At 47.6% G+C, this 24,998-nt stretch overlaps 1 protein-coding gene across 1 annotated transcript in view; it reads left to right on the top strand.

Annotated features, from left to right (window-relative positions):
• Positions 1–24,998, top strand: part of LOC149351815 (nose resistant to fluoxetine protein 6-like) — an 85,494-nt gene that overhangs the window by 38,504 nt on the left and 21,992 nt on the right. Inside the window, exons 2-10 of the mRNA XM_089581144.1 lie at positions 865–1,061; positions 4,151–4,265; positions 5,712–5,799; positions 6,857–6,951; positions 8,056–8,238; positions 9,687–9,780; positions 10,871–10,972; positions 12,009–12,174; positions 21,896–21,975. Coding sequence (XP_089437270.1) covers positions 865–1,061; positions 4,151–4,265; positions 5,712–5,799; positions 6,857–6,951; positions 8,056–8,238; positions 9,687–9,780; positions 10,871–10,972; positions 12,009–12,174; positions 21,896–21,975 — 1,120 coding nt within the window. The remainder of the gene's footprint in view (positions 1–864; positions 1,062–4,150; positions 4,266–5,711; positions 5,800–6,856; positions 6,952–8,055; positions 8,239–9,686; positions 9,781–10,870; positions 10,973–12,008; positions 12,175–21,895; positions 21,976–24,998) is intronic.

Here is a 24,998-nt window from a genome sequence, read left to right as displayed (position 1 = left end):
ACTTAAGCTCGTCGGCTCTGGTTAATATAAGCCAGCGATTCATGATAAGCAAGCAGGAGTGCAAAACATGCTTTATATCTTAATCTGTCTATCATATTACTCAATTACGTCATTCAATCATGCATATATGGACGACACAGTCGCTTTGGCTGAAAGTACACTTTTTTGTTTTGTATACCCACATTGGGTTATGCAATTGTAAAGCGCCCTTAAAGGAGAGCGATAATGTACGAGGCATGTTGCTTGATATTCCTCTCCTTGGTGCCTCTCGGTTCTTACCTCTGAAAAGGTATTTTCCTGCGTATTTTGAAATAAAAATATCTTCCTGGGCCTCCCGCTGTTGCTCAATGGATTTGACCTTTTGCTACCGAACGCGAGGTCACGGTTTCGACCTGGGCCGCGACGGCCACATTTCGCTGGGGATGATGAGCAATCACGCTCGAGTACTGAGATTCCGGTGCACGTAAAGGAACTAAGAGTGGCCAAAATTAATTCGGAGCTCTCAACTATGACAAGCCTCATAGCCGCTTTGTAGGGTTTTCTACTTTAAAAACATTTTCCCAAAATATCGGCCTTACGCTGATGCCAACTCAAAGGAATTGACAGATGCCGATTCCTATAGTGGAAATGAATGTATGCAGTTCTTTTTACTTAGCAGCCAGATAAAACAACTTGACCTTGGATGATGTGACATTCCTAAACCCTTTTCGAACTTTAGTTCCTCCTTCTGGTGCTAATATCTCGGCCATCCAAAAATGCGTGCTAAATCACCGTTATTGATACCAAGAGAAAACTTCGCGCTCCCAACGACTTCAAGTTTGGCATTCACAGCCTGCAATAAACGTTCGCTTTGCAAATGCGCAGTGGTGGACTCCTCCGGCAAGATCCCGAACGGCGTGATGGCCGGCACGGCAGCCTCGTTCGGCCACTTCGATCAGTGCCTGGACATCACCGTGGCTGGGGATGCCTTCCGCGGAAAGTTCTGCAACTTGGAGCTCTGGCTAAAGGACCTACCTAGGCCCAGTCCGAACGCCGCTGACGTCATCGAGGACAGCGAATCGGTGAGGCCAATGTTGGCGTGAAGATGAACGTTGCATAGACTTAACCAGGCTGAGCTGTTCACATGCTAATCAAATTCTGCTGCACTAACAAATGACTTGCTATGGGGACGTTGTTTCGAAACCTCGTATTATGCCACGCTTCTTAGGTAACCTGCGACAAGAGGTATAAAAAAAAAAGCAGGTACATATTGAGAACTCCAGCAGTGCTATCGATGCTCGCCTGAAGCAACAACGGGCATTTATTTCGTCACAGTGAAATAATTATCCCGTCAAATTAATTAATCAGGTTTTCAACAGCAGGAAACACACTGGGTGCATCATACAGATGATAGCAGGACTTCAAGGAATCCCTCTAATAGCTTATTTTTTTTTGTTTTACCTGCAGTTTACTGTAGCTATGTTTCCTGCACTGTTAACAAAGCACGGAAAATCTGAAATGTTCGTGGAGAAATGGCATGTTACGAATATACGGCATATGTCAGCGTTCTGCCTACTGGCCGCTGTCATGGCGTGCCCAGGTTTGCCCAGCCGCAGTGACTATCGCCACGCGTGAGCGTATGGAAAGCAAGAAATAAGCAGGACTAAATAAAATAACATTGCTAAAGCGATGGTCTCCTCGTCATTCACCTGAGGAAGTTTTGTTCCAGTCTTGGACACGTTACAGAAAATAATTAACCGGTTACAATTGCAGTTACTCGGTCTGAAGTGTAACTATTGTAGTGGTCCATTATAGCCCCAGAAAAGTAACTGAACGGCTACAGAAAAGTAATCGATTATTAATGCGTTGTTTCCCTTCCAGCTTTTATTGTCATAACATAAATTCACTCAGACTACAGTGTTCAGGCCGCCGTGGTGGCTCAGTGGTTATGGCGCTCGGCTGCTGACCCGAAAGACGCGGGTGCGATCCCGGCCGCGGCGGATGAATTTCGATGGAGGCGAAATTCCAGAGGCCCGTGTGCTGTGCGATGTCACTGCACGTTAAACAACTCCAGGTGGTCGAAATTTCCGGAGCCCTTCACTACGGTGTCCCTCATAGCCTGAGTCACTTTGGGACACTAAACCAGCATAAACTATAAACCATCAGACCACAGTGAAATATACTGCGGCTTGCTTTATATTTTGTTACACGTTGTTACTTTTAAGAGCAGTTGTTTTTCGGAGTCGTCGTCGCTAATTTCCCGACATTTCCTCGTGAAGAGATCAGCAGCTGCACTGAATATTTTCTCAATGCATGGAGGGAAAGGTGGCATTGTAACGTATGAACACCTTGTGAACCAGCTCGTAGTTGCGCATTGTTTCGATGCTAGTGTCCAAGTCCTGCGTGAAGGCCGGGATACATGCGGCGTTTTTTTCGACGACATTCGCGCGGCAGAAAACGTCGCGGCGGCGCGACGCCCGGCTGGAGATACATGGAGCGTTGGAGCGGCGGCGCGCCGCAGCGTATCCCTCGACGCGAAAGCAAATGTGATCAACAAGTGGCAAACACCACTGTGCAAGGAGGTCTGTGAGAACAGCGACGCTGACCATTCTGTTAAAATCGGGAAAGTTGCACTTCGACACCATTGTACAAATTTTAACACGCGCGCTTAAGTATCTATAAAGATTTGCGAGCTCGAATGCATGCCGTCGCGTACCTTTGGACGCCCGCTCAGCCGCGGACACCAGCGGCTGCAGTTTTCTTCGACAGATTCGCTTCAGGGAGGGAGCGCAGGCATTCCGATCCAAGATTCGGCCGTGTTCTCCAAAAAAAGCGACATTTCAAGCCTGATGAAGCGTTTATTTTCACGACAATAACATTTCCATGTCAAAAACACGGCGCAGCTCGACGGCCACGGCGGCCATGTTGGCGGCGGCAGGCAGAGGACCGGTAGAGCGGGCTTTCTGCGCTGCCATTGGCTCGCTTCTCACCGGTCTCACCGGACGCCGCGCGTCAATATCTAGCCGGTCCTGATCGGCGGCGGCGGGCGTTTTTCTCGACGCCGGGCGTCAAATCTGCGCCGTCGGGCGAAAATCGACGACGCGCCGCGGTAAAAACGCTCCATGTATTCCGGCCTTGAAGCGTCGCACTTCGTTGTTGCTCCGCTCTCTGTGTGTACGCCTCCGAGATGGGGGTAGGGGGAGGTAAGTTGCGGCGCCATTTCAGTGGACAGGGGTCCTTGCAGAGCGGTCACGGGATATTTCTCGGGGTGAGAAGTGCCATTGAAGACGGCGGTGACCCGACTATGGTCCGGACATGATCGCGCACTTTGCTTCTCCGCAACCGGTTCGCTGTCACTTTGTCATGAAGGAAATATCCCAGTGTTTGCCGTCAGGTTGAGGTTCTCAAAGTTGTACCGTTGGATAAACTTGTTTTTGAAAAAAAAAAAATTACTGATTGCCAGCATTAAATTACAGGAAAAAGTAACTGAGTTACGCCAAACGTTACCATTTAACAAAGTACCCATTCACAAAATTACAAGAAGATGTAATTGATTACAGGTAATCAATTACTTTTAACACGTTGCGTACAACTCTGTTTTGTACCTGCATATTCTAACGATTTTTTTCCCCGTGATTCTATTCCATTGTTATCATCCGCCGCACCAAGTGGCCGAAGCCGGCAAAGAAAAAAAAAAGGAATAGCTTTGCTTCAGCCCATAATGCGGGATGAAAGGAATAAAAACGGAGCAGAATTAGGACAAAATTCTTTTATGAACCCGGCTTTGGTCAATTTTTAAATGTCTTTTCCTTTCACATCATTATCAAAGCGATTTCAGGTTGTTGCTAGCATCGTACAGGTTGACTTATTAGTTTATCGATTAATGATGTATACAGGCCGGTTAAAAATGCTTGCCATGTGCGTGGATTGCGTGTAAATCTATTCGAATGGCGGGCGTTGCGTCAGCTTTGATTTGGTTGACTGCGCACTCATTCAATTGGGCGCAAGGCGCCTGTTCAGTAGAAAACCTGTCTCATTACGGGCATTCTCCAGGAGCTTTGAAGGTTGACAGATCGACCACAGTCGCGCTGCTGCTAGCTCCCAGCAAGCAATGAACGGAGTGAAAGTAAAGGAGCAACGTTGAGAATACCTTGCTTTTGCGATGCAACAGGTGCTGACCTTCTTCTACGACAATGGTTACTGGCTCCAGCTGTTTCCTGCGAGGTTGGGGGTCTGCATACCGTCTACGTGCAGCCGCGAGGATCTGCAGAAGATGGCTGCCAAGGGTAAGCAAGAAGCTGCGGAATGGACAACGAAGAAATGGGTCACTTTCATTGGTGCCATGCTTGTGGGCAGTCAATTGCCTTCGCAACTTTCTTTTGCTCCATAATTTCTTATTTACACTAGACGTACAGCTCCTGATACGGCTATAAATTCTACCGTAGTCGGATACAACTTAAGTCTGTAGTGAAGCTCCGTCCACGTTCAGGATCGCCGCACAGAATTCCTACACGACAAAAAAAGTAGTCCGCTGTTGAAACTTTTCTTGTTACCTAAACAAGAAGCTAATCACAAGAAAAAAAAAATTATAAGCTCTATAATGTTCACGCCTGGGAAAGTTGATTTGGTTTACTATTGTGATTGGCCAGCGGAGTAATACAGTACGTCGCGGACTGTGGCCCTGTGTTATCAACCTGCTGTTTATTTTACTTTAGTGGATGTCCGTCTTTGTCCAGGCACACGTAAGGTCGGGTGGTATTGCGCGCCTCAGAGAAGTATATTTAATTTTGCGCAGCTTTCATTCTAGCTGGAATCGCACTTCAGTTAATTGAGCTTCGCGTCCTGACATTCTGAATTATTGGCTTAATTTTGTTCTTTCAGTGTTACATAACTTTGAAGTTAGTGTCTATTCATTAAACCAATATTCAACTGAAAGTGAAAAAAAAATGAAGAAGAAATAAAAATGAATAAGCGAAGCAGATGCTTTTAGTTTGAATAATTGTGTTCGGAAGAATAAAACTACAATCCATAGCAAAGCCTTGCAGCTGTGCTTGCTGTAGAGACCGGCATGAAGATGACTATTCTCATTTAGAGGCGTGTCAGTTTGTCCTAGGCACTCCGTTTGCACCCGACAGTACGTGAATTGAAAGCAGGCTGAGGGCTCCTCTGGTCCCCGTTATGTTTTATAGAGCACTGCACTTTACAATGCGGCTGACATAGCAGTCACTAGCTATCCTGCCTGTATGACACAAGAAAATCCAGAACGAAAAAAAAAAAATCAAGCTCTCTGAGTCTGACTTTTTACCAGGAACACACGCCCAGCATTAGATCAATAGCGTTCCCACTTCGAGTTGTCGATCAATTCACTCTTGCCCTACCATATTATGCTAGCCGTCCCCCCTTTAACCCAGTTGGAAGAGCGACTGCACCGGCCAGGCGGTGGTCCCGCGTTCGAACCACGGATCAGGACGAATTTTTTTTTCGACTACGAAGTTTCCGTGGAAGCTTTATAGCTTCCCTTTGTAGCCGTATGGCTGCGCTTGGGTGACTGCTAATGAGTAATTTGCTCCCTTATTACACGCTCAAATGTCCCGCTTCACATTTTGCGAATCATAGAAATGACTTAAGACACCGTCGGCGAGCGTGTGACTACTGTGTTTAGCGTTCCAGCGCAATTTCGATGTCATTCGATATTATAACTGTTGTGCTTCACTCCCATGATGCGCGTGCAGCATCGCAGGAATTCCAGATGTCGGCGAACGTGACGTCGTGCCAGGTCAAGGAGCCCATAGCCTTTTCCAAGGAGCAGCTGGTCGTCCTGTGAGTGCGCGGATGCCCAACTACGCACTTCTTATTCTCTGCGCACCTCCACTAACTCTTCGCACCCGTATGCCACTTCGCCTCATTATCTGCATGCCGTCTCAGGAAATTCGAGAAATTCGAGATTGTAGGCTAGCATCGGATTGCAGCTTCTGCTTTTGATGTTGCACTGCACTTTGAACTTGCAAGAGATGGCACGGGGATGAAAAATATTTGCGCAGATCCACGGAAGTCGGTCGCGAAATTACGATTCCAGCTAGCCTCTCTTAATAATCTAATACAGTGGAGACGTTGCCGCGAGTAATGACGCAAGATTTGCTCAATACGTTGAAAGGCACGGAGGCTTTTGGTCTCGCACACAAACAGAGAGTTGGTTCGTCGAGCTACGCACTCCACGGAGACCGAAAAGTGAGGATTTCATATAATGAGGAACATGCACTTTACTGTACATGAATAAATTAAGAGAATTTACGATAACTCAGAAATAATTCAAAAGAGGCCCGCTAATTCACTAAGTAAGGTAAGAAAAGCTCTACCAACAGCGCACCGCGAAAGCTATCGACGTCCGGAGCTTTGCAATTTCATTGATGCTCTTACGACGCGCCTTCCACAACCGGACGTCGCATTACAACTAATCTCTATGTCGTTCTTTGCAGTGTGCATACTTTCTCGAACGCACGCACAGGATGGTGGGCATAGTGCCAACATTTGCTTTGTTCATATGTAACGTCTGTTACAAATATTCCTCGCCGAATCAGCCTTACCGCTCGGATTTTCCCAGAACTAAGTGCGATCGCTGCGGGTGATGCTGCAGCGCACATATTGCTATCGTATGTACTTACTTCCGGAGCAGAGCGCAAATGGGTGAGGGATGACAGATCAAGGTTCCATTTCTCTGCATCGTCCTCTTTTTTTTTAATTCATTCATAGCGAACCTGTTTTGTGCGCAAGAGTTCCGCAGAAGCAAGTGTATCATACAGCCTCCCAATGTGCCCTTTTACGAAAGCAAGCGTACGAGGAAATACCAGATATGGACAACCCGCTTGCTCTTTTACAGTGGCATCCTGGGCGTCGTCCTGCTGCTGGCTGTTGTTGGCACTGCACTCGACGCCCTCTGCAAGCAAGACGTCAAGCACACGTCCACTTTCGGCGGCAAGTGCATTTCCACGACGCGCAGTATTGTGTGATATGACGCGGAACGCTCTGTCTGTGCTTGTGACATCCCGAAGGTCGCTCGATCACGCGGTCACTTTTTCCCTTTGCACCGCGTGCTCTTAGAGGAAAGAATAAAAAAAAGAGAGTAAAGAAAGAGGCGACATAACAGGATGCAGGCAAGCTTGTCCGTGGTAGAGGCCTGCTGCAAGGCAGTGACATCGTGCATGCGTATATGATTCATGACTAGCTGTCAAAGGGGACTATACAAACAAAATACACCACTGCGAACACAGAAGTCGACGTGACAGAATTTTTGAAGGTCACGTTACTTTAGCTGTTCTAAAGCTAAACCCGATAAAGGGCCCTCTGCTGCGGCGTTCCTCTTTGCTTGCAGAGCGCCTTTCTGACGTAATCGCAACGTCAGTTTAAGCGACAGCTTGCATGCCACTAGCTACTCTAAATGCAGACCCAACACAGAATTTGTTGAGTTATGCATGGTGTATGCTGGGAATTGCCATCTGCTATCCTTTCTTGAACGTGTGGTTCTTCATGAATGTCAATCATAACACGACGACAGCGAGGTGGCTGCGTCAAGGAATAGAGCTAGTGCGACTAAAAACAGTCATCTGTCCTCCGGCCTGCTGAAACCTCTTTTCGTTCTCCGAAGGAACCCCATGGACAAGTGCATAACTATTGCTGAACAAGCTGTTTGTTTTTTAGCTATGATTATTGCCTCAAGGTGGAAAATAAATGACTGCATGAATGGGAAACACTTGAGCTCTTTGTAAGAGACTAGAAGTCAGAGAGAATTAAGCAGCTTGATTAACTTGTCCAGCTCAGTTAACCTATACGTCAAGCTAAAGTGTAACCGAAGAAGGTATATCGATATCAATATTTTTTCTTCCCGAACGAGTGCCGCCACCTTCGAGAAGTGCTTTTCAAAGGCACTGGCAAGTAGTTCAAAGGCAAGTAGCATGAATAACAACAGCATCGATGCCACACGATAAATTTTGCCTGCATTCGCTCGGTGGCAAACGCTATCATCACTCGCCTCCCGCTCCCTGTGCGTCACTGTATACACCGTGCCGGTGACACATGCAGGTCGGCTAGCGGTGACTCTGGCGAGCTTCTCCATGGTGCGCAACACGCGGGCGCTCTTCGGCCGCTCGGAGCACTCAGCCGGACCGCTGGAGGCCCTCAACGGCGTCCGCGTCGTCTCCTGCTTTTGGATCGTGCTGGGACACATCTACTTCCTCACCGACCTCTCCACCTACATCCGCTTCGGTGAGCCTCGCTACGGCAGCACCCAATTTCGTGCTGCCTCGACGCATCGTCGATGCAGATTTCTCCTAGTCCTGTCTTACTCCTTATGTGCATGCATCGGCGCTCAGAAGACCTTTGCGACGTTTCAGCTTGCCGTTACCGTGTAGAGCTTCCATCGGGCGATAGCTTCACGCTTGTTCTGTGCTCGTGTACAGTTGTTCCTCGCAGATGCGGCAGTGCGGTAAGCTAAAGCGCTCTTTCGTTGTTCTGAGCGGCTCTCTTCAGAGAGCCGCTCGGCTAAGTTTCGGACATGCTCGCGTCTGTTTAAAGAAGCGGGTCGGGGAAAACGGCCCACGCAAAATAAAGGGCTTGAAAGGTAAGCGCTAGCACAATATTAGAAATTTTTTGAGCACGCGTGTGGATTTGTTCACAGTTTAGTTCCAGCGCAAATACTAAGGCCTAGCCTTCAGCTTAGAAACAGAAGGGCTTAAGATGGCGCAACGAAAGAGACGTGCAAAATGTTTGCGTCAGGAAATAGGGTGAATTACGGTGCAACTCGGAGTCGTAGCGGCAAAGGAGTGTTGGAGTTTCAGTGTTCGACAACACGAGGAAGGAGAACAGAAAGAGAAGGAGAACGCAATTTATTCGCTTTACTGAGATCAGCCATAGCTGCATCCTTTTCCGAACTAGTGTCTGGAAAATAGCCAGCGTCTTCAGGGTTGTGAACTGGCTTATTTTACTGATTAAATAAAGTGATGCGTAATGGTCTTAGTTTTCAAAACCATCGTTTACCTAAACGGGCATTCTACCGAGGCACTGAGTGGGCATTCCTTCTCTCTTCGGCAAAGAGGAAGTAGAGGGTGGGGGCGTGCGGCCTAAGCAAGAGAGCAGGCCACCCGTTTCCTTCTTTCTGTCTGAGCTCGACCATACATACACGCAACATTTTTCACCTTATCGTGCCCCTCCTGTCACAGTGGCATTGCAGACGCAGCGAAAAATGATTTCTGGCCGGACCGCTGTCGCTGGGCGGAAAAACACCGAACTCCGCGCGCTCGCATGTTTGCCGACGTGTCTCGAAAACATTCCGCGTCGTAACCTTCGGCAACTTTTCCACTTCACTACAGCATTGCTGACTACCTGCACACTTAATATTTCTTATGGATGTGTAGTGCTTGAAGCATAGGCCCTTTCTAAAACAAGCTGCCGCGGTGGATCAGTGGTTATGGCGCTCGGCTGCTGACCCGAAAGACGCGGGTTCGATCCCGGCCGCGGCGGTCAAATTTCGGTGGAGGCGAAATTCTAGAGGCCCGCGTACTGTGCGATGTCAGTGCACGTTAAAAGACCCCAGGTGGACGAAATTTTCGAAGCCCTTCACTACGGCGTCCCTCATAGCCTCAGTCGCTTTGGGACGTTAAACCCCCTAAACCAAACCAAACCTTTTAAAACGCCACCTCGTCCTTTTCTTTCAGCTTCCTTAACCAAGTTGCAAGTCTTGTTCAAGGATTTCCTGTTTACTCTGGTCGAAAACTTCACTCTACCCGTTGACACCTTCTTTTTTATCACGTGAGTTGCCAACGTTGCTTCTTCTCAAGCGCACAGGGTAGATATGCGCTGGATAACAAGAAAACTGCTTATGTTTCGATATTTCTCATAGGATACGTAAGATTCTTCGTCATTGCAAGCGCCCCCTTAAGGTGTGCAAATCAGCCCAAAAAGGCGTAACTAGGAAAGACTGAGCATTTCAAGTTGTTCTTAACTCAACGGTCTCGCTTGCTCAGCAAATCCAAACTACAGGGTTTGCTTCTCAACCCCTACGGTGTCCCTAAAGACCAAACGGTCTTGCAAGATGGTTTTACTTTACACATGCGTAGAGGTTAACGTTTGCCATAAGTGCTAAGAAACAACCCCCGTTGCATGGTAACTTTTGACAAAGACGATACGCAAGTAAGCTATCTTTTAGGCGCGGTCATTTACTTTAATGACTGAAGCATAATTGCCACTTTGAAGCAGCGGGTGTCCCCGAATATAGCGACATGCCCGATTTTGTGTGCTCAAGGAGGTGGCTGAGAGCACTGCCACCCTTTATTTACAGAAGTACATTGATGTTTGATTTGACTACAGCCTGTGGAACTGTGTCAGAAGTTACTCCAGTAGATTTATAGCTCTTAGCTTTGCTTACTCACAGCTTATTGGCAACACTTCAACATTTCGCATACGCTGATGGCAAGTAAACTTCGAAAAGTGTGGTGTAACTTAATTTGTTGTTTGTGCTAACTTATTAGATTAAAGATTTGCGTTGGTAGTGTAGATATAACCTAGTGGCTAGCATTTTAATACCTCCCTAGAAAAGAGCAAGTGAACTCGCATATATAACAAAATAACCATCAACAAAAATTGCAGGGTTTCGTGTAAACTATGACATTTAGGTTTAGATGGCAGGGTCAACTGAAATTTTAATGCGAAATTCTTGTAACGTCTGAAGCTTTAGAGTTTTGTATTCTGCAATTTATGTATTTATAACACCAACTTAAAATGAGCGCGCTTTCATCGTCGCATCGGCGTGCTGTTATTCCTTTAAAAACAAAAAAGCTACGGCTTCATTCGTGGTAGCATTTCAGGTCTGTTTCCTCCATCATGCTTGTTCTCTCGACAGGGGCCTGCTCCTCACCTACAACCACACCAGAAAGTGCCTTCAAACAAACAGCAGCATCAGCCTCTGGAGCATGATCTCTGCAGTCTTCCACAGATACTGGAGGTAACGCACGCTTTTATCAACCTATTAGATGAAGACGCGGATTTATTCGATGAGTTCATATTTCTTTGCATCGAAATAAGCCCGGTATGACAATTTGTGCATATTTATGAGTCATCAGTCTTAACTACCTACTTGGTCTACGTATGCGTTTTTCTTAAGAAAAAAATGTGATTTGTTAAACGTTCTGGCTTAGCCTGTTCCCCTTTTACACTACAATATGCGGGATTTCTGGTGCTCCTCTATTTTATCATTGCTCAGATTTTTGGCGCTCTGAGCTTGTCTGCGATCGCCAAGCGGCTGATTGACCCAGATCATGTGAAAACATTATTGAGATTGATATTGGTCGGGAACTGATAGCATTTAAATAAACTACATTAAGGTAATGTCATATCATGTTATCCACAAAAGGCGTTTTTTTCTCTCTTTTTTACATCGGACATTGCTCTTTTGTTGGCTGAAAATGACTCATCAAAGTTTAGTGATTCAACGCCTTTGGTACTTCGAACGTCACTTTCCACTTGTCATAAAACCAAGGTATAATAAAAGTAAGGCGTTTCCATAAGCTTTGTACCCACCACTAATTCGTGCCCATCAGCTCACTCTTCTCGAATGAGCACTCCGTACCCACAGCACTGAATACTTAAGAGGAGAGGTGTTTTACTTTTATCATTATTATTTCGATCAACATTGTTGCCAGCTATAACATAACAAGTGAAACAGTGCGACGGCGGGACAAACTACCGAGAGGTGACACAGGCAAGCGCTGTCTGTCAACCATTTTTATTGCCCATCGGCGACGAAATGTTGAGGGAGCAGGTTGTCTCAAAATAGTAAAAAATAAAAGCACACAGAGAGTAAGCAAATTTATGATATTCAAAAGATTGGGAACGAACCCATCAGGATAGATTACTGGACGCTCACCGTCATTGTCGCATAGCCTTATAACATGGTAGTTACTGTCGAACTTGTTTCATTTTTCTTCGGCTGTCGTATCACCGGTCCGTGAACTGCTCTTCTATCCGCTTTCTGCGTGCAGAATGACGCCCGCGTTCGCGCTGGCCACGGCTCTGTTTGTGCTGATGCCGGCCTTTGGCAGTGGGCCCATGTGGGACGACGTGCTGGGTCTAGCCACCGAGAACTGCCGGCTCCGATGGTGGTCCAATCTGCTTTACTTCAGCAACTACCTGTCTTACAGCAAGATGGTGAGCTTCCTGGCGAGTCTCGCCTCTCCTGCATTTCCTGCCGCACCCATATTTCCACTAAAGAGGCGTAGCACAGGCTAGGCTTTTTCAAATGTATGATTTTAGGCTGCTTAACATAACGATCACAAAGAGAGAGAAAGAGAGAGAGAAAAAGAGGAAAAAGGCACTGGCAGGGCTAAGTAGGAGTCGAAAATTTATGCAAGGCAAGATTTGTTCACGGAGAATGGACTGGGCTACTTGGGCTCTTCTTGACGGCGTCCTCATTTGTACCTGATCAGTGAGGGGCTCTGCTTTTGCTGCGTTCGTAGGAAAGTTCGTGCGTATGTGTCTTTTTAGGGTGCAGAATTGCAGGTTAGAGACTTGTTCTGAGACTTTGTAACGCTGCTTTGAATGTGCGGGAAAGGGAGCCTCGAGCGGTGGCTGGACGCAAAAAACCCCCTCCCTGGACGCATGCGATGAAGACGAGATTTCAAGCAAAAATAGCAACGTTTCGAGCAGGTATCTGTGTGCTGTCTTACTAATACGTGAAAGGGATGATAAGATTATGATTTATTTGTTCATTTCAAATTATGAAGAGGGCCGAGGAATATAAGCTCAAAGAGCCTGACGAACTCTTGACTGTGACATGGTCACTGACAGCAGAGTTAATACATTGCCAAATTTTCTTTGGACATCGTTAACATCACCGGAAGCATACAGAACAATACCAACAAAAAGTTACAAACTGGCAATCCCCACACTCAAGGAAAAAGAAAAGAATTTGCTCGCAATATAGTGAAAAACAGATTAACCGGCGCAATAACATCATTTCTGTGTGGTGGTTACATGGTTAGGTTATTATGGTTGTTGATGTAAGATGACTTGTTCGCAACTCGTTCGTGTGGTTATAGTATGTAAGGGGAGGGGGTAGGGGAGAGATATCACTCGTTTTTCGCTGCAGGCGAAAGAAGATAATGTTTATAAATAATGAATATTGATTTTGTTTCTTTGGGGGGAGGGGAGAGAGAGACAGGCTAAAACAAGATAGCAGTAGTTCACTTGGGACAAGGAAAACTTTTTGTACCGAAGCTGTACAATCTTGAGCGGAAGAAATGTTCTAAGGCGATGCAAATTATTCATGACTCGAGCAAGTTTAGTCAAACTATTTGCTTGCATGACAGACTTGTAACATTATTTTCATGTCCAATAACATCTAGCGTCCTAAATTTGTCAACTATTTCAATATCATCCATATTTCTTAAGATTGAAAATGACTGCTTTGCTTTTCTCTGCATTTACTTTTCGTCCGTTCCCTTCAGACCACGCTTTTAAATGAGCTAGTGTCATGACTGCTTCGACTGTGAAAGTGTCGCGGTAGCTGCGCGAAATAAATATAGCCGCTTCGTCTGCATAAATGAAAAACCTTGCTAGATCAGTTATGTTTACAATATCGTTGTTGTATAAACTGAAAGGTACAGGCCCTAATGCGGCATGGCGCCACAGTGTCTTCTCACTGGACTCGAAGTCATATAATGTGCACGATTCATCTCCGATTCGCTTTTGACATTGTCCTGCCAAGTAACTCGAGGGACAAATTTCAGAGAGTGATTGAGCACCTAAACAGGCAAAGCAGAGCTACGGCAGTGGTTCCAAAGATTGGTATGAAGGTAACTGAAGTAATTATTGACAGTCATATTATATATATTAAATAAATAAATGCAGAAAGGGAAAGGTTGCTCACGACAAGTATAATTGGCGTAATTTGAAAATTGTTTACATCACAGGCAACAATAGTAGAAAGGCCCCCAAAATTACAATTCTACCTCATGTTTAGAAGCGAATTCAAGAAGCTATGATCTATGTGATCATTGGTGTAGGTACAAGAAGTGTCATCGAAGGGCAGAGCGTCTTATTTAGGAAAAAGCCTTGAATCGTGTTTTGCAGAGCAGTCCTTGTGAGCACAGTACCACTGCGCCATGGTCAGCCGGAGGCGTGATCAGCTAACTTAAGTTTCTCCTTATCAGGTGCGCATTGGCAGGCCATGTTAGAAGATATTGTGAACAATACCCATCGCTAGCAGATTTAATGCATAGAGGTGGGCACGCTTGTCCAGAGCATGCGAACGAAATATTTACGCAGCTTATTCCTGCACGGTTTTTAAGCCTATCCGACTGCCCCGAGCCCAAGTATTTTAGGCTCGAGGACTCTTTTTACGGGTTAGAAGAAAGTTTTAGCTTACTCAATTGTTGATCATGCACGCACGATATTTTATAATGGGCACTACGGCGAAACATCAAGACATTATGCAATTGTTTTCTTATTAAAGTCAGTAGTACTAAAAGGACCCTTGGTCACAATTGTACGCTCTCATCACAATAAAAAAGAAAGGAAGCCTAAATCGGTTATTCAAATTTTTATCTGCGCTACTGTAGTTCCTTAACGTTCTCGGACACATGGAAATTGTGGGCGCTGCATCATTTTAGAACACCTTCTTTCCTTGAATTCTGTCTTTCTTAAGACACACCCCTGCTGAAGAAATTTAAATAACAGGAGGAAGAAATAGAAAAAAAGGTTAAGCCTGGCTATCTCGAAGCGAAAAGCAGCGGTGATCCGCGATAAACACGCGCTTGCGGCGAACGTCAAACGATGACGCATAGCGCACGGCAGAGTGCGCCTGTTCTATGGGCAAGCCCGCCGTATATACCCCTCCTTTCAAATGCGCACTGCGCACAGCTGCGGCGGAAGGTCAAACGGTGGCGAGGAGGAGAAGCGGCGGCGCACATGCGCAGTAGCCTGCGCCGTGCATGACGTCACTCGCGCTCAGACATTCTCCGGCTCACGCGAAGCGCGGTGTTGACTAGCGTAGTGAAGCTTTTCGCTTCAAAAAATGGCTAAACTAGGCAACAGCGCAGTTAAACAATCGGCATAAACCGGTGGCTGGGCGGCGACTACTTCGCGCTGACGCTTCCTACACTGTTAGCAAAAAAACACCCAAAACGGAGTAAATGGCTTGTCCTCTAACGCAGACCCAAAAGGAGGTTTTCTTACTCCATATGTATGGTGTTTTTTATTTACTCCCTTATATAAGGGAGTTATTTTCGAGTGAAAAGGGAGTAAATTTTTTACTACCCACAGAGATGGAGCCCAAAAATGACGTCATGTTTATTTATTTTCATTTAGGCTCATTCTTACAGCAGTGACAGTGGCGGAAACGAGCGTAGCTCTGCGGCCCGCCGGCAACCCAACTTGGGAAACTGCGCTGCCCTAACGTAACTCCGCGTTACGCATTCTTTCCGCCATCTGCTAGCCCAGCGGCGGCGTACGCGGCAGGAGTCGTCTGCTTGTCGTCTCCTTTTGCTGTACGGGCTCGTTTCGTTGGCCATGTTCGTAGATAAATGATGTAACATTATAATCAGTAGTTCAAAACTGAAAAGGAGACGCTGGGTAGTATTCACGGTCATGCATCACGCTATATTTGACCCAAAACCACAGCAGAAAAGGTGAAAATACACCTGATGGTAGTTTGGAATGGCAGTGTTTGCTTTCATATTCACTTCAATTAGGCTTGGATTTTAAACATGGCTGAGGAAAAATGTGGCCTCATGAGCTCAATAAAGAGCTCAGCGTTGACACTATGTTCTATCACAGTTCCATGCTCATGCAACACATAACCTGCTGCAACACATTGCGAGAACCACACTGAAAAAAGCCTGTGAGAATTAGGCCTAAGCGGGGGCTGTAACAGGGTGGCGACACAAACAAAGAAAAGTCAAGTATCGTTAGAGCACTGGAGGCTTCACAGGAACAATTCAATTATGTAACGTACTGTAGCGGAAAACGGCGACAAGCCGATGTCTTGTACCGCGGCAGGTGCCCGTGAAGGAGCAGAAGTCAGCAGAGATCCAGTGACGATGGTAACCAAGCGGTCGTCACTCACCGCCATTATCCGACAACTGACCAGAAGCAGACGAGACGCTAGGCGGCGGGGCGGATTGCACAAAATGGTGTTTTTTTACACCATTTCGGCACTGGTGGAGTATTGGCACAATTAACTTCCTTTCTAGACTGGAGTAAATGCTGGTAAATCCTCATTTTTACTCCCTCATGGGGGTAAAATGGAGGGCAGTCCACCTTTTTACTCCCCACTCATGGAGTAAATGTTTTCACAAATGGAGTAAAAAGGGTGGCCGCCACCATTTTTACCCCCTTTTGGCTATATTTTTGTTTACAGTGTATGCTCTCGCTCCAGCGCACCCCCCCCCCCACCCCTCGCACGAACACCCGCCGCAGTGACTCAGTGGTCTCTAGGCTACTGAGCCGGTGTACCTGGGTTGGAATTCGGCCGTGGCAGCCACGTTTCGATGGAGGCGAAACGCACAAGGCTGTGCGACGTCACTTCACGCACGTTAAAGATCCCCAGGAGGTCGGAATTGTTCCGAAGCCCTCCACTACGGCATCTCTTCCTCTTTTTTTATTTGGCACTCACTTCCTACTTTGCCTCACTGCGCGGTCTAGGTATCCACCGAGAAGTGAGACAGTAAGTGCGCCCTTGATTTCTTCAAAACAAATTTTCATTTTTTTTGCTGGCACAAACCTCGTCCCAGGCGGCAGTTCCAGCAGTCGAAGGTTTGCCCTCTATGTGTTGTCGCCGGCGCAGCTCTCGCTCCTGCAAGGAGTCCGTCGTAGTGCACTGCACGGGCTCGGGCCAGCCCGAAAGCCCGGGCCCGTGCCGGCCCCGGCCCGCGGGCCGGGCCGGTAGATGATTTGTTTTGCCGGGCCTGGGCCGGGCCCGGGCCTGAACCTGGGCCGGGCCCGGGCTTAAAGCTGCGGACCCGAGCCGGGCTTGGGTCCGTACAGAAACGGCTCGTATCCGACTATTCATTCCCAATTGCAGAGGCAGCCGCCGCGGTGGCTCAGTGGCTATGGTACTCGGCTGCTGACCCGAAAGACGCGGGTTCGATCCCGGCCGCGGCGGCTGGAATTTCTTTGGAGGAGAAATTCTAGAGGCCCGTGTACTGTGCGATGTCAGTGCACGTTAAAGAACCCCAGGTGGTCGAAATTTCCGGAGCCCTTCACTACGGCGTCTCTCATAGCCTCAGTCGCTTTGGGACGTTAAACCCCATAAACCAAACCAAACCAATTGCAGAGTGAAGTACACAACTGCGGCATTGGAGCAGCGACACGGATGAGCTATTGGTTATAGTACGCGCTGAGAAAAAAGCTAAGCTTTATTCATTGACTTATTTATTGCCTTATTTCCACGCCGCGGTGGCTTAGTGGTCAAGGCGCTTGGTTACTGAGCCGGGCAACCAGGGTTTGATCCTAGCCTCGGCGGCTGCATTTCTGTTTAAGGCGGCAATCAAGACAGTCATGTACTTTGTAGTATCGTTGCTCGTTGAAGAAACCCAGGTCGTCGAAATGATCCGGAGACCTCTGCTTCGGCGTCTCTCACATCTTGACTCCAGTTGGGTTCTTAAGCCCCATATAGCTCCATATTTTATAGCTATGTTTTTCTTATGTGAGAAAATTAACTAAAACGCGTTTGGTTTTCTTTTTGATCAGCTGATCGGAATGTCTCCACACAAGCTCGTGAGAGTTTGTAAATCTCATCTCATAACCGCATCTATCACTCCTCGCTTCTTCAGCCTGGTTGTCATGACAAGTGTTTTGCCCTGTAAGTTATCACGTGGTTCGCGCGTTATCTTCTGCTCCACCAGTAAGAGTGAAATTCAACTGGTATTAATTGGCCATTGATCGTTCATCATCCCGAAACATACCAACACACTATTAGAAATGCATTCGGGAAGAACGTGTTAGTTTAGGACGCTTATAGTCTTCAAACACACATCGTGAAATGCTCAATCAAGCCTTTAAGCTTTTCGTTTCTGCTGAAAGGCGACCAGTTCGGCTATGAGTTCAAACTGTGAGATCAAGTTCACTAAAAAAATGTCATCCCCCTGCTTGCTAGGCAGCTTTAATGTTTATACTTGGCGGGCGGCAAAATATAACGGATTAAAATCATGGGGGAATGCAAAGTTATTAGCCGCGTATGCAGCCCTTTTTATATGGCTCTCGGAACTTCTGAGTTTATCATTGTGCACCTACACGAGATCACTGTCGAAAAGACGGGCCTGGCGAGCACTAGTCTTAATCACTTCCTTCTGGGTTAAAAGGAACCAACTTTCTGCAAGCCAAACTGTGGTTTCAGAACCTTTGTCGGTCACTTCCTTATCGGTGTAGTAGCAGTCTACTTACTCAAAGTGAGCAGTATACCTCAAACGTTACTGTGGAACGGGCCGGGCGGGCCCGGGCTGGGCCTCACTCCGGGATTCACGGGCCGGGCCGGGCTCGCTAGAGCGGTAATTTAGCTGTCCTGGGCCGGACCCGGGCTTGAAGCCGCGAGCCTGGGCCGGGCTCGGGCTTCAGGTCTCGGGTCCGGGCCGGGCTTGGGCCTCAGATTGAGGCCCGTGCAGTGCTCTAGTCCGTCGCACGCCGTTCCTCGGTCTGGCTACGGAGTCTTGCTCACTGGCGAGCACAACTGTGTCTTGTCGCCGGCGCCGCGCGTAGAACGCATGTTTACTTGTTCGCTTCTGCCGTTGTTGTGCTCCGTCAGCTAACGTATGAGGGTGTGTGCTGTGCGTCACTACTCACATTTTCCCTCTTCCAGACAGTACTGCAGTTATCTTGCGCGCAGTTACTCGTTAACGTGACATCCGAGGGTAGTCGACCAGGTAGTGTACGGACTGGAAACCGGCACTTCTAAGCTGATTTCTGCGCTGTCGTGTCGTTTGTTGTCGCCTTTTACGTGCGCTATCATCTATGATAATTTTATGCATCAGAATGTAGATCTATTGATTTGACTCAGTGAAGTAGTAGCAGGATAGGCGAGCTGCAGACTAGGTTGTCCCGACGGAGCGCGTGTTTTCGATCACCAGTACGTGTTCGGCATCCTTGCGCTGAGCTTGCTCTTGTTCCCATTAAACACATTTCATGCACAGGATTGTAAGCACGACCGCAAAAAATTTCAGCTGCTTTTTCCGCACGCACGTCAGAGGGATCTGGGGGGTAAAGGGTTATCTATAGTATCTTTCTGCTGTTGGTATCTACCTTAGTTTGGTTTGGTTTATTAAGGTTTTACGTCCCAAAGCGACTCAGGCTATGAGGGACGCCGCAGTGAAGGGCTCCGGAAATTTCGACCATCTGGAGTTCTTTAACGTGCACTGACATCGCACAGTACACGGGCCTCTAGAATTTCGCCTCCATCGAAATTCAGCCGCCGCGGCCAGGATCGAACCCACGTCTTTCGGGCAAGCAGCCGAAAGCCATAACCACTAAGCCACCGCGGCGGGGCGGTATCTACCTTAATCATAGGAAAATATGTGCGATTTCATTACATTTTCCATACTTTGCCAAACGGCTACGCAACGCTCTCACACGAGGCGAGAGCTCCTCAATAAAATAACGCGACTTCGGACCTCAGAATTAGCGAAAGTTGGATTAGCTGCTCATATCTATTTAAGCTTTGATAAATTAAATTAAAAATTGAAGGTACGTTTTTATGCACCAGGTTGCATAAACCATGACAAAATTCGTTTTCTGTTGGCGCTATTGCGGCTCTCGTAGCATGGTCGGGTCGAAGAGGGGATGAGGGAGGTCGGAGGCGAGGTTTAAGACGGGGAAAGACAAGGAGAAGAACTTTATACAAGGGAATTTACATAAATACAAAAAGCAACTGGGAGAACGTCTCAGTAAGAGAGTCTCAAAACAAGGAGCAAAGCTACATGTCGATGAGCTCAGATGGTCAGGAGCTACTCGGCCGTCCAAGGCGCCGAGTTTTATATCCTTTCTTTTCCCTGGGCTCCCTAGATGGGGGCCGGGCTTGTCGGGAAAGGAGGGTCCTGAAAGTTCACTGTGGCACCCACACACACACACACACGTCCCCGTCACGTGTTGGGAGAGAAGGATGCCCTCTGCGTCGCGCAGATTCTGGAAGGCTCTCGAACAGCGTTCCTGCGCCTTTCATGTGGTCGCACGTGCTCGGGGTAGGGGAAACGGTCGTTGACCACTTCTCCCTGGAAGACGGTTGCTGCTGTCAACTTGATGTGCCCCTTGGAATGTCTAGTACTGCCGAACGTCGCAGCTAACTTCTTTCTGTACTGCAGAGCTGGCTGGCCAGATGCGGGGTGGACGACTGACACCGCTTCCGAGGCTAATTCAGGCGTTGACCCCGCGTGCCTTTCGTGACTCATCGGCATTCCGCTGCTACCACGCCGATTTTTCTCTCACGAAGGAGGCGAAACGTAACAGCGCTGCGACTCAGTTGAGCTCACAGCGGTAATTTGTTGATAAACTGGCGCACCACGCAGGCGACAAGAAAGCCCTGGTTGTGGAAGGGGGGGGGGGGGGCTTTATGGCATGCAGGAAGGAATAAGAGTGCATAGGAATTGTAACTGCATGCTAGCCGCACACCTAATGCTTGATATTGAACAAAAAGTTTCTTTGCGGTGGAGCACCAAGACGGAAGCGATATAAGCACGAGCGCGTTCTAAGCGCCGGCACAATTAACGTGAATGTGAAAATAAATGTGTTTAAAACGCGTCAATGTTATCGCTTTGATAACGTATATACTTCCTGCAACACAGCCACGCTGCGGAAGTATGCTCCGCAATGTTTTTTTTAGCGCCCAAAGCGCGGCTATATGCAGGCGACGCCGCGGAGCTGCCGCAGCCCCGCAGTCCCCAAAGAAACGCCCGCACCGCGGCGCGCCAGTCGGCGCAAAATGGCCGCGCCTGGGAGCGGCTCTGAATTCTTGTCTATCAGAGACAGGTTGTGCGTTCTGTATACTGCGTAGCAGCCACAAGCACAGCTGCTTGCTACTACTCTGATCACCGGGCCATCTGTATGGCTATACAGAAAGTGCAAGACAATGTGTCCATTGAAGAAGAAGAAATGAAGAGATTTTAATATCCTTTGTACAAGCTTTGTATACCTAAGACAACACGTTTTGGAAAAGCTAGAAAGCTATACCCAAATTGTAACCCTATGTATCAAACCTTAAGCTAAACCATGAGCATCGCCACGAAGCTTTTCGCTTCGAGATATCCAGACTTAACACTTTAGCTAAGCCTCAGCCCAACTTTTTTTTTATCTCATCGTTCAATCTCTCGTTCGCAACAGCGTCCCCCCATTTTCTCTCCCTACTTTCCTTGTTTCTCCCAACGCCGCCCATCCATTCGTTATCTCATCTGTTTTTCGAGGGCGCTTCAGTTTGTCACCTTGGACGGGCTTCATCCATCTGACGGCTGGAGGGTGGCGTGTTTGAAAGTGAAAGAAGAGAGGAAGAGAGTTACACTGATTGTTTTTTTTTGTTTGTGCGTGTCAAAACAACATTGTAGAGCTATGAAGCACACCGTAGTTCAGCTCCCCGGACTAATTTTGACTTCCTGGGATTCTGTTAATAAAACCGCAACAGTCATGGCTGAAAGACAAAGAAAGGAATAAATAAATAAATAAATATGCAATAGGGCAAAGTTTTGCTTTTTCTGTGTACGCCCAGTATCATGTGAAGCCCTGCGCTGAGTGATAGTGCAAATATCCCGCAAAAAAAGCCTTTTGAAGTCCATATTCCTACTTAAAATGTCGTTTCATAACTTCGTAACACTCCACTCCAAATAATCTTTGGATTGTTTTGAATCTTACGCTTTGGATACTCATCCTTGTTCAATGGACACTTTGCTTGCAGTGCATGCTGCACTCGTGGTTCCTGTCGCTGAATATGCAGTATTTCATCGCGGGACTTCCCCTGGCCCTGCTGATGTTCAAGTGAGTGCCGGACGCGCACGCGGGCGTTCTTGCGCTTTGCCGGGACCTACGGTGTACAACACAGCTTCCCCTACGCTTAATTGCGCGCTCGTACTCCAGTCTCTGACACCTTCGACAACACTTTCACCTCCAACACATGGCTGGAAGGAAATAAGCATGTTGCGAATTCGAGAGGAAATGCCTACGTTAGCGTTGGGAGACGTGAATACACTGAGCATTCATCCCCTTTTTTTAATCAGACAAATTGCGTCAAGTTAATTATTAACTCGCACATTATCGATTGCGTTAATCGCTGTGATGGAAAGAAGGAAACGAAATATTCCTAACAGTACAACTCGTCCTGAAAAATTGGCTTGAAAACATGGAAGTGTATGCTCTTCGTGCAGTTTTCACCGTGTGCAGAAGCCATGGCGTTTAGGAGGACGCAGCAGCTTCCAAACTCCAGGCATTTTTTCATACAATACGGCCATTGGGTAATGTTGTACAACACACAACAGGCGCTAGGCGCATAAGGGGGACAGCTTTTCATTAAGTGAGCAAGCAATTGACGGGAACGCTAATTTGAAGCCAGAGGGGCGTAAAGAGGGTTATTTCTTAAGATGCTTCTACTCGAGATTTGGCTCAAACCTTGAAGAACTGCGGCATTTGATATTGACGATTTAATAAAGCCAAGTTAAACTTAGGTATCCTTGGTATACTTGGTTCCTTGGTAGCAGTGAGTGTTGGCTTTTTTTCGTATAAATATCCTAACCATCCCACCATCTCCTCACCCTTTTCTGCTCAGCAACGTAACAAGGGTCTCGGCTCTGGCAGCCTTGAGGTCGTAGATGAGCAAGAGGTTTCTCGCACTGCTGCCGCACTCACCGTTCGATTACGTTCTACGTGGAAACCTGCCGTATGACAGGACGTTCCACATCCGTCGCTATGGTCGGTGGTGACTCAGGCGAACTTCGTAGTAGAAGGGGAGACAGCCGCCGCCGTAGCTCATGATGGTAGAGCACTGCTCGCCACATTCGGGGGCCATGGGTTCCGATGACACTCAAGTTGTGGGGCCAGTTGTCTTTTCAAATATATTCTACAAAAATTACGCTCCTTATAAGCAATAACGCAGCCAACTTCATGCCTTAATCAACACCCACCCGACCAAAAAAATATACGTTCTTCAATACTTTCCTTCTTCTTTTCAGTAACTGTTGGCTTCTTTTGTATCCATGCTCAAATATGTTTTCGTGGTTTGGGATATGACCACCATGTCGCTAATTACTAGACCGAATACTAAAACACAGCCTGACCAGATTTTAAAGGCATTAGAACTTAATTAAAAAACTGCAAAAGAGGAGCCTGAAAAGCAGGCTCCTCTTGCAGTGCTCACGCAGTGCAGCAACAAATGCGGAAGGGGAGGACGCCACTTTGGAACGCAGCCGTGACGCCTCGGGCAGAGGGCGCGCGTGCGGCGTGGCCTTGCCGTCCCGAAAGGGGTGGTCTCCCTCCCACCGCGACTGATCAAAGGACCGATCCGCTGACTGATAGCGTTGTAGCCATGCGGGGAGGTAGACAAAGGTCTTCCGGTTGGACGCAGCACGAGAGGGTGGCCGCCTTGAGGCAGTTACGCACGTGCATGCACTTAAGATGAAAAGTGCGTTCTTGGGGGAAGGCGAGGGTGTTGCGTGGAGAGCGTTTTACGAATGTTTTCTTGATTTGTTTGTTTTATTTATTCGAGCCCTGGTTTCGAGGCTGTGCCCAACCCACAGGGCCGTGGCTACTGCGAAATTAAGTAGCGATTGGTTGATCAAAGACTGGGGCGGGTCAAGAGAAATGACCGCCCCAGCGCCTTTGTTTATGTAAGAAATAAAAACGGAAGGAAAAGCCAGGAATGGCAGTCCTAAACAGGCTCCGTGCTTCGCACGTACGGAAAACTTCTAGGCTCTAACCGAGACCGCCGGTCGATGAGTAAGATTTTCCGAAGTCGCATCTCTGTGTGAGATAAGTCGCAACTAGGCTCCGTGCTTAACACGTACGGAAAACCTCTAGGTTCTAACCGAGACCATCGGTCGATGAGTAAGATTTTCCGAAGTCGTATCTCTGTGTGAGATAAGTGCCCTCTAACCCCCGAATGCAGAAATCTAACTTCACTCGAACTTGTATCGCGCTTGGACTCGACTACGGTAAGTCGACTTGAAGCACCAAGTCGACTTCAGAACCCTCAAGTTCGGTTTCGTGTTTCATAGATGCTCAACCTGACTTGCTTCGTCAAGTCGAGGGCGTGCTTCGATGCGAGGACACACTGGTCGTCTGTGATCGAGATTAACAATTGATTCCCTACCATAACGCATGTTACGTGACCAAAAAAGTATATAGTTCACTGAACATTCGCAGGCACATAAATAGTATGAGCGCTTTTTGGAGAAAAAAGCTTCCGGCGGGCACTGCAAATCAGTGCTCTCCGCGTCTATGGCGCGAATGAGGTTTTCGGTTGGCAACGTGCGTCACAGGTGTTCAGCCATGTGCTAAGGAAAACACGCCGCTCACGCAGTTTTCCTCGTGGTGTTGTCGCATGCAGTAGAAGAAAATGTCGCAGCCGACCCAGGTACCTTTGTCGGCGATAGACAATAATGCTTGGTTCCACCCCACGTGTGTTCATTACGGTTGGTCTGAGTGCCTGGGCACAAGGGAATCCATTTGAATGAGGTTGCCGATACCCTGGCGAAGGCATCTCTTCAAGGCCCCAGTCGTATCTGTGCTTCCACCCAGCGCATATATTACGGCGCCCAGGTTTCGCAGGTATCTGCTCCTGAAAGAATTCGCAGCATCAGCTCTGACCTCCTCTCCCGAATTCCGGCATCTCCTTTACCCGTGGTGCAGTAAAGGATGGCGATCACGCAAGCTTGAGGTTTCCTTCACGCGTCTACGTTGTCGCGTGCCTCACTTAAACTTCTACCTTTATAGATCTGGTCGGGCGGTCTCCCCATTGTGCCCGTTCTGCGGAGAACCCGAAACGATAGATCATTTCTTGTTGACCTGCC

Source organism: Amblyomma mixtum, chromosome 3, assembly GCF_055824585.1.
Source record: "Amblyomma mixtum isolate Tamu chromosome 3, ASM5582458v1, whole genome shotgun sequence".
In the NCBI taxonomy this organism is placed as follows: domain Eukaryota; kingdom Metazoa; phylum Arthropoda; class Arachnida; order Ixodida; family Ixodidae; genus Amblyomma; species Amblyomma mixtum.
The sequence above is the reverse complement of the archived record's forward strand: the minus strand, read 5'-3'. Positions and strand labels throughout refer to the sequence as shown.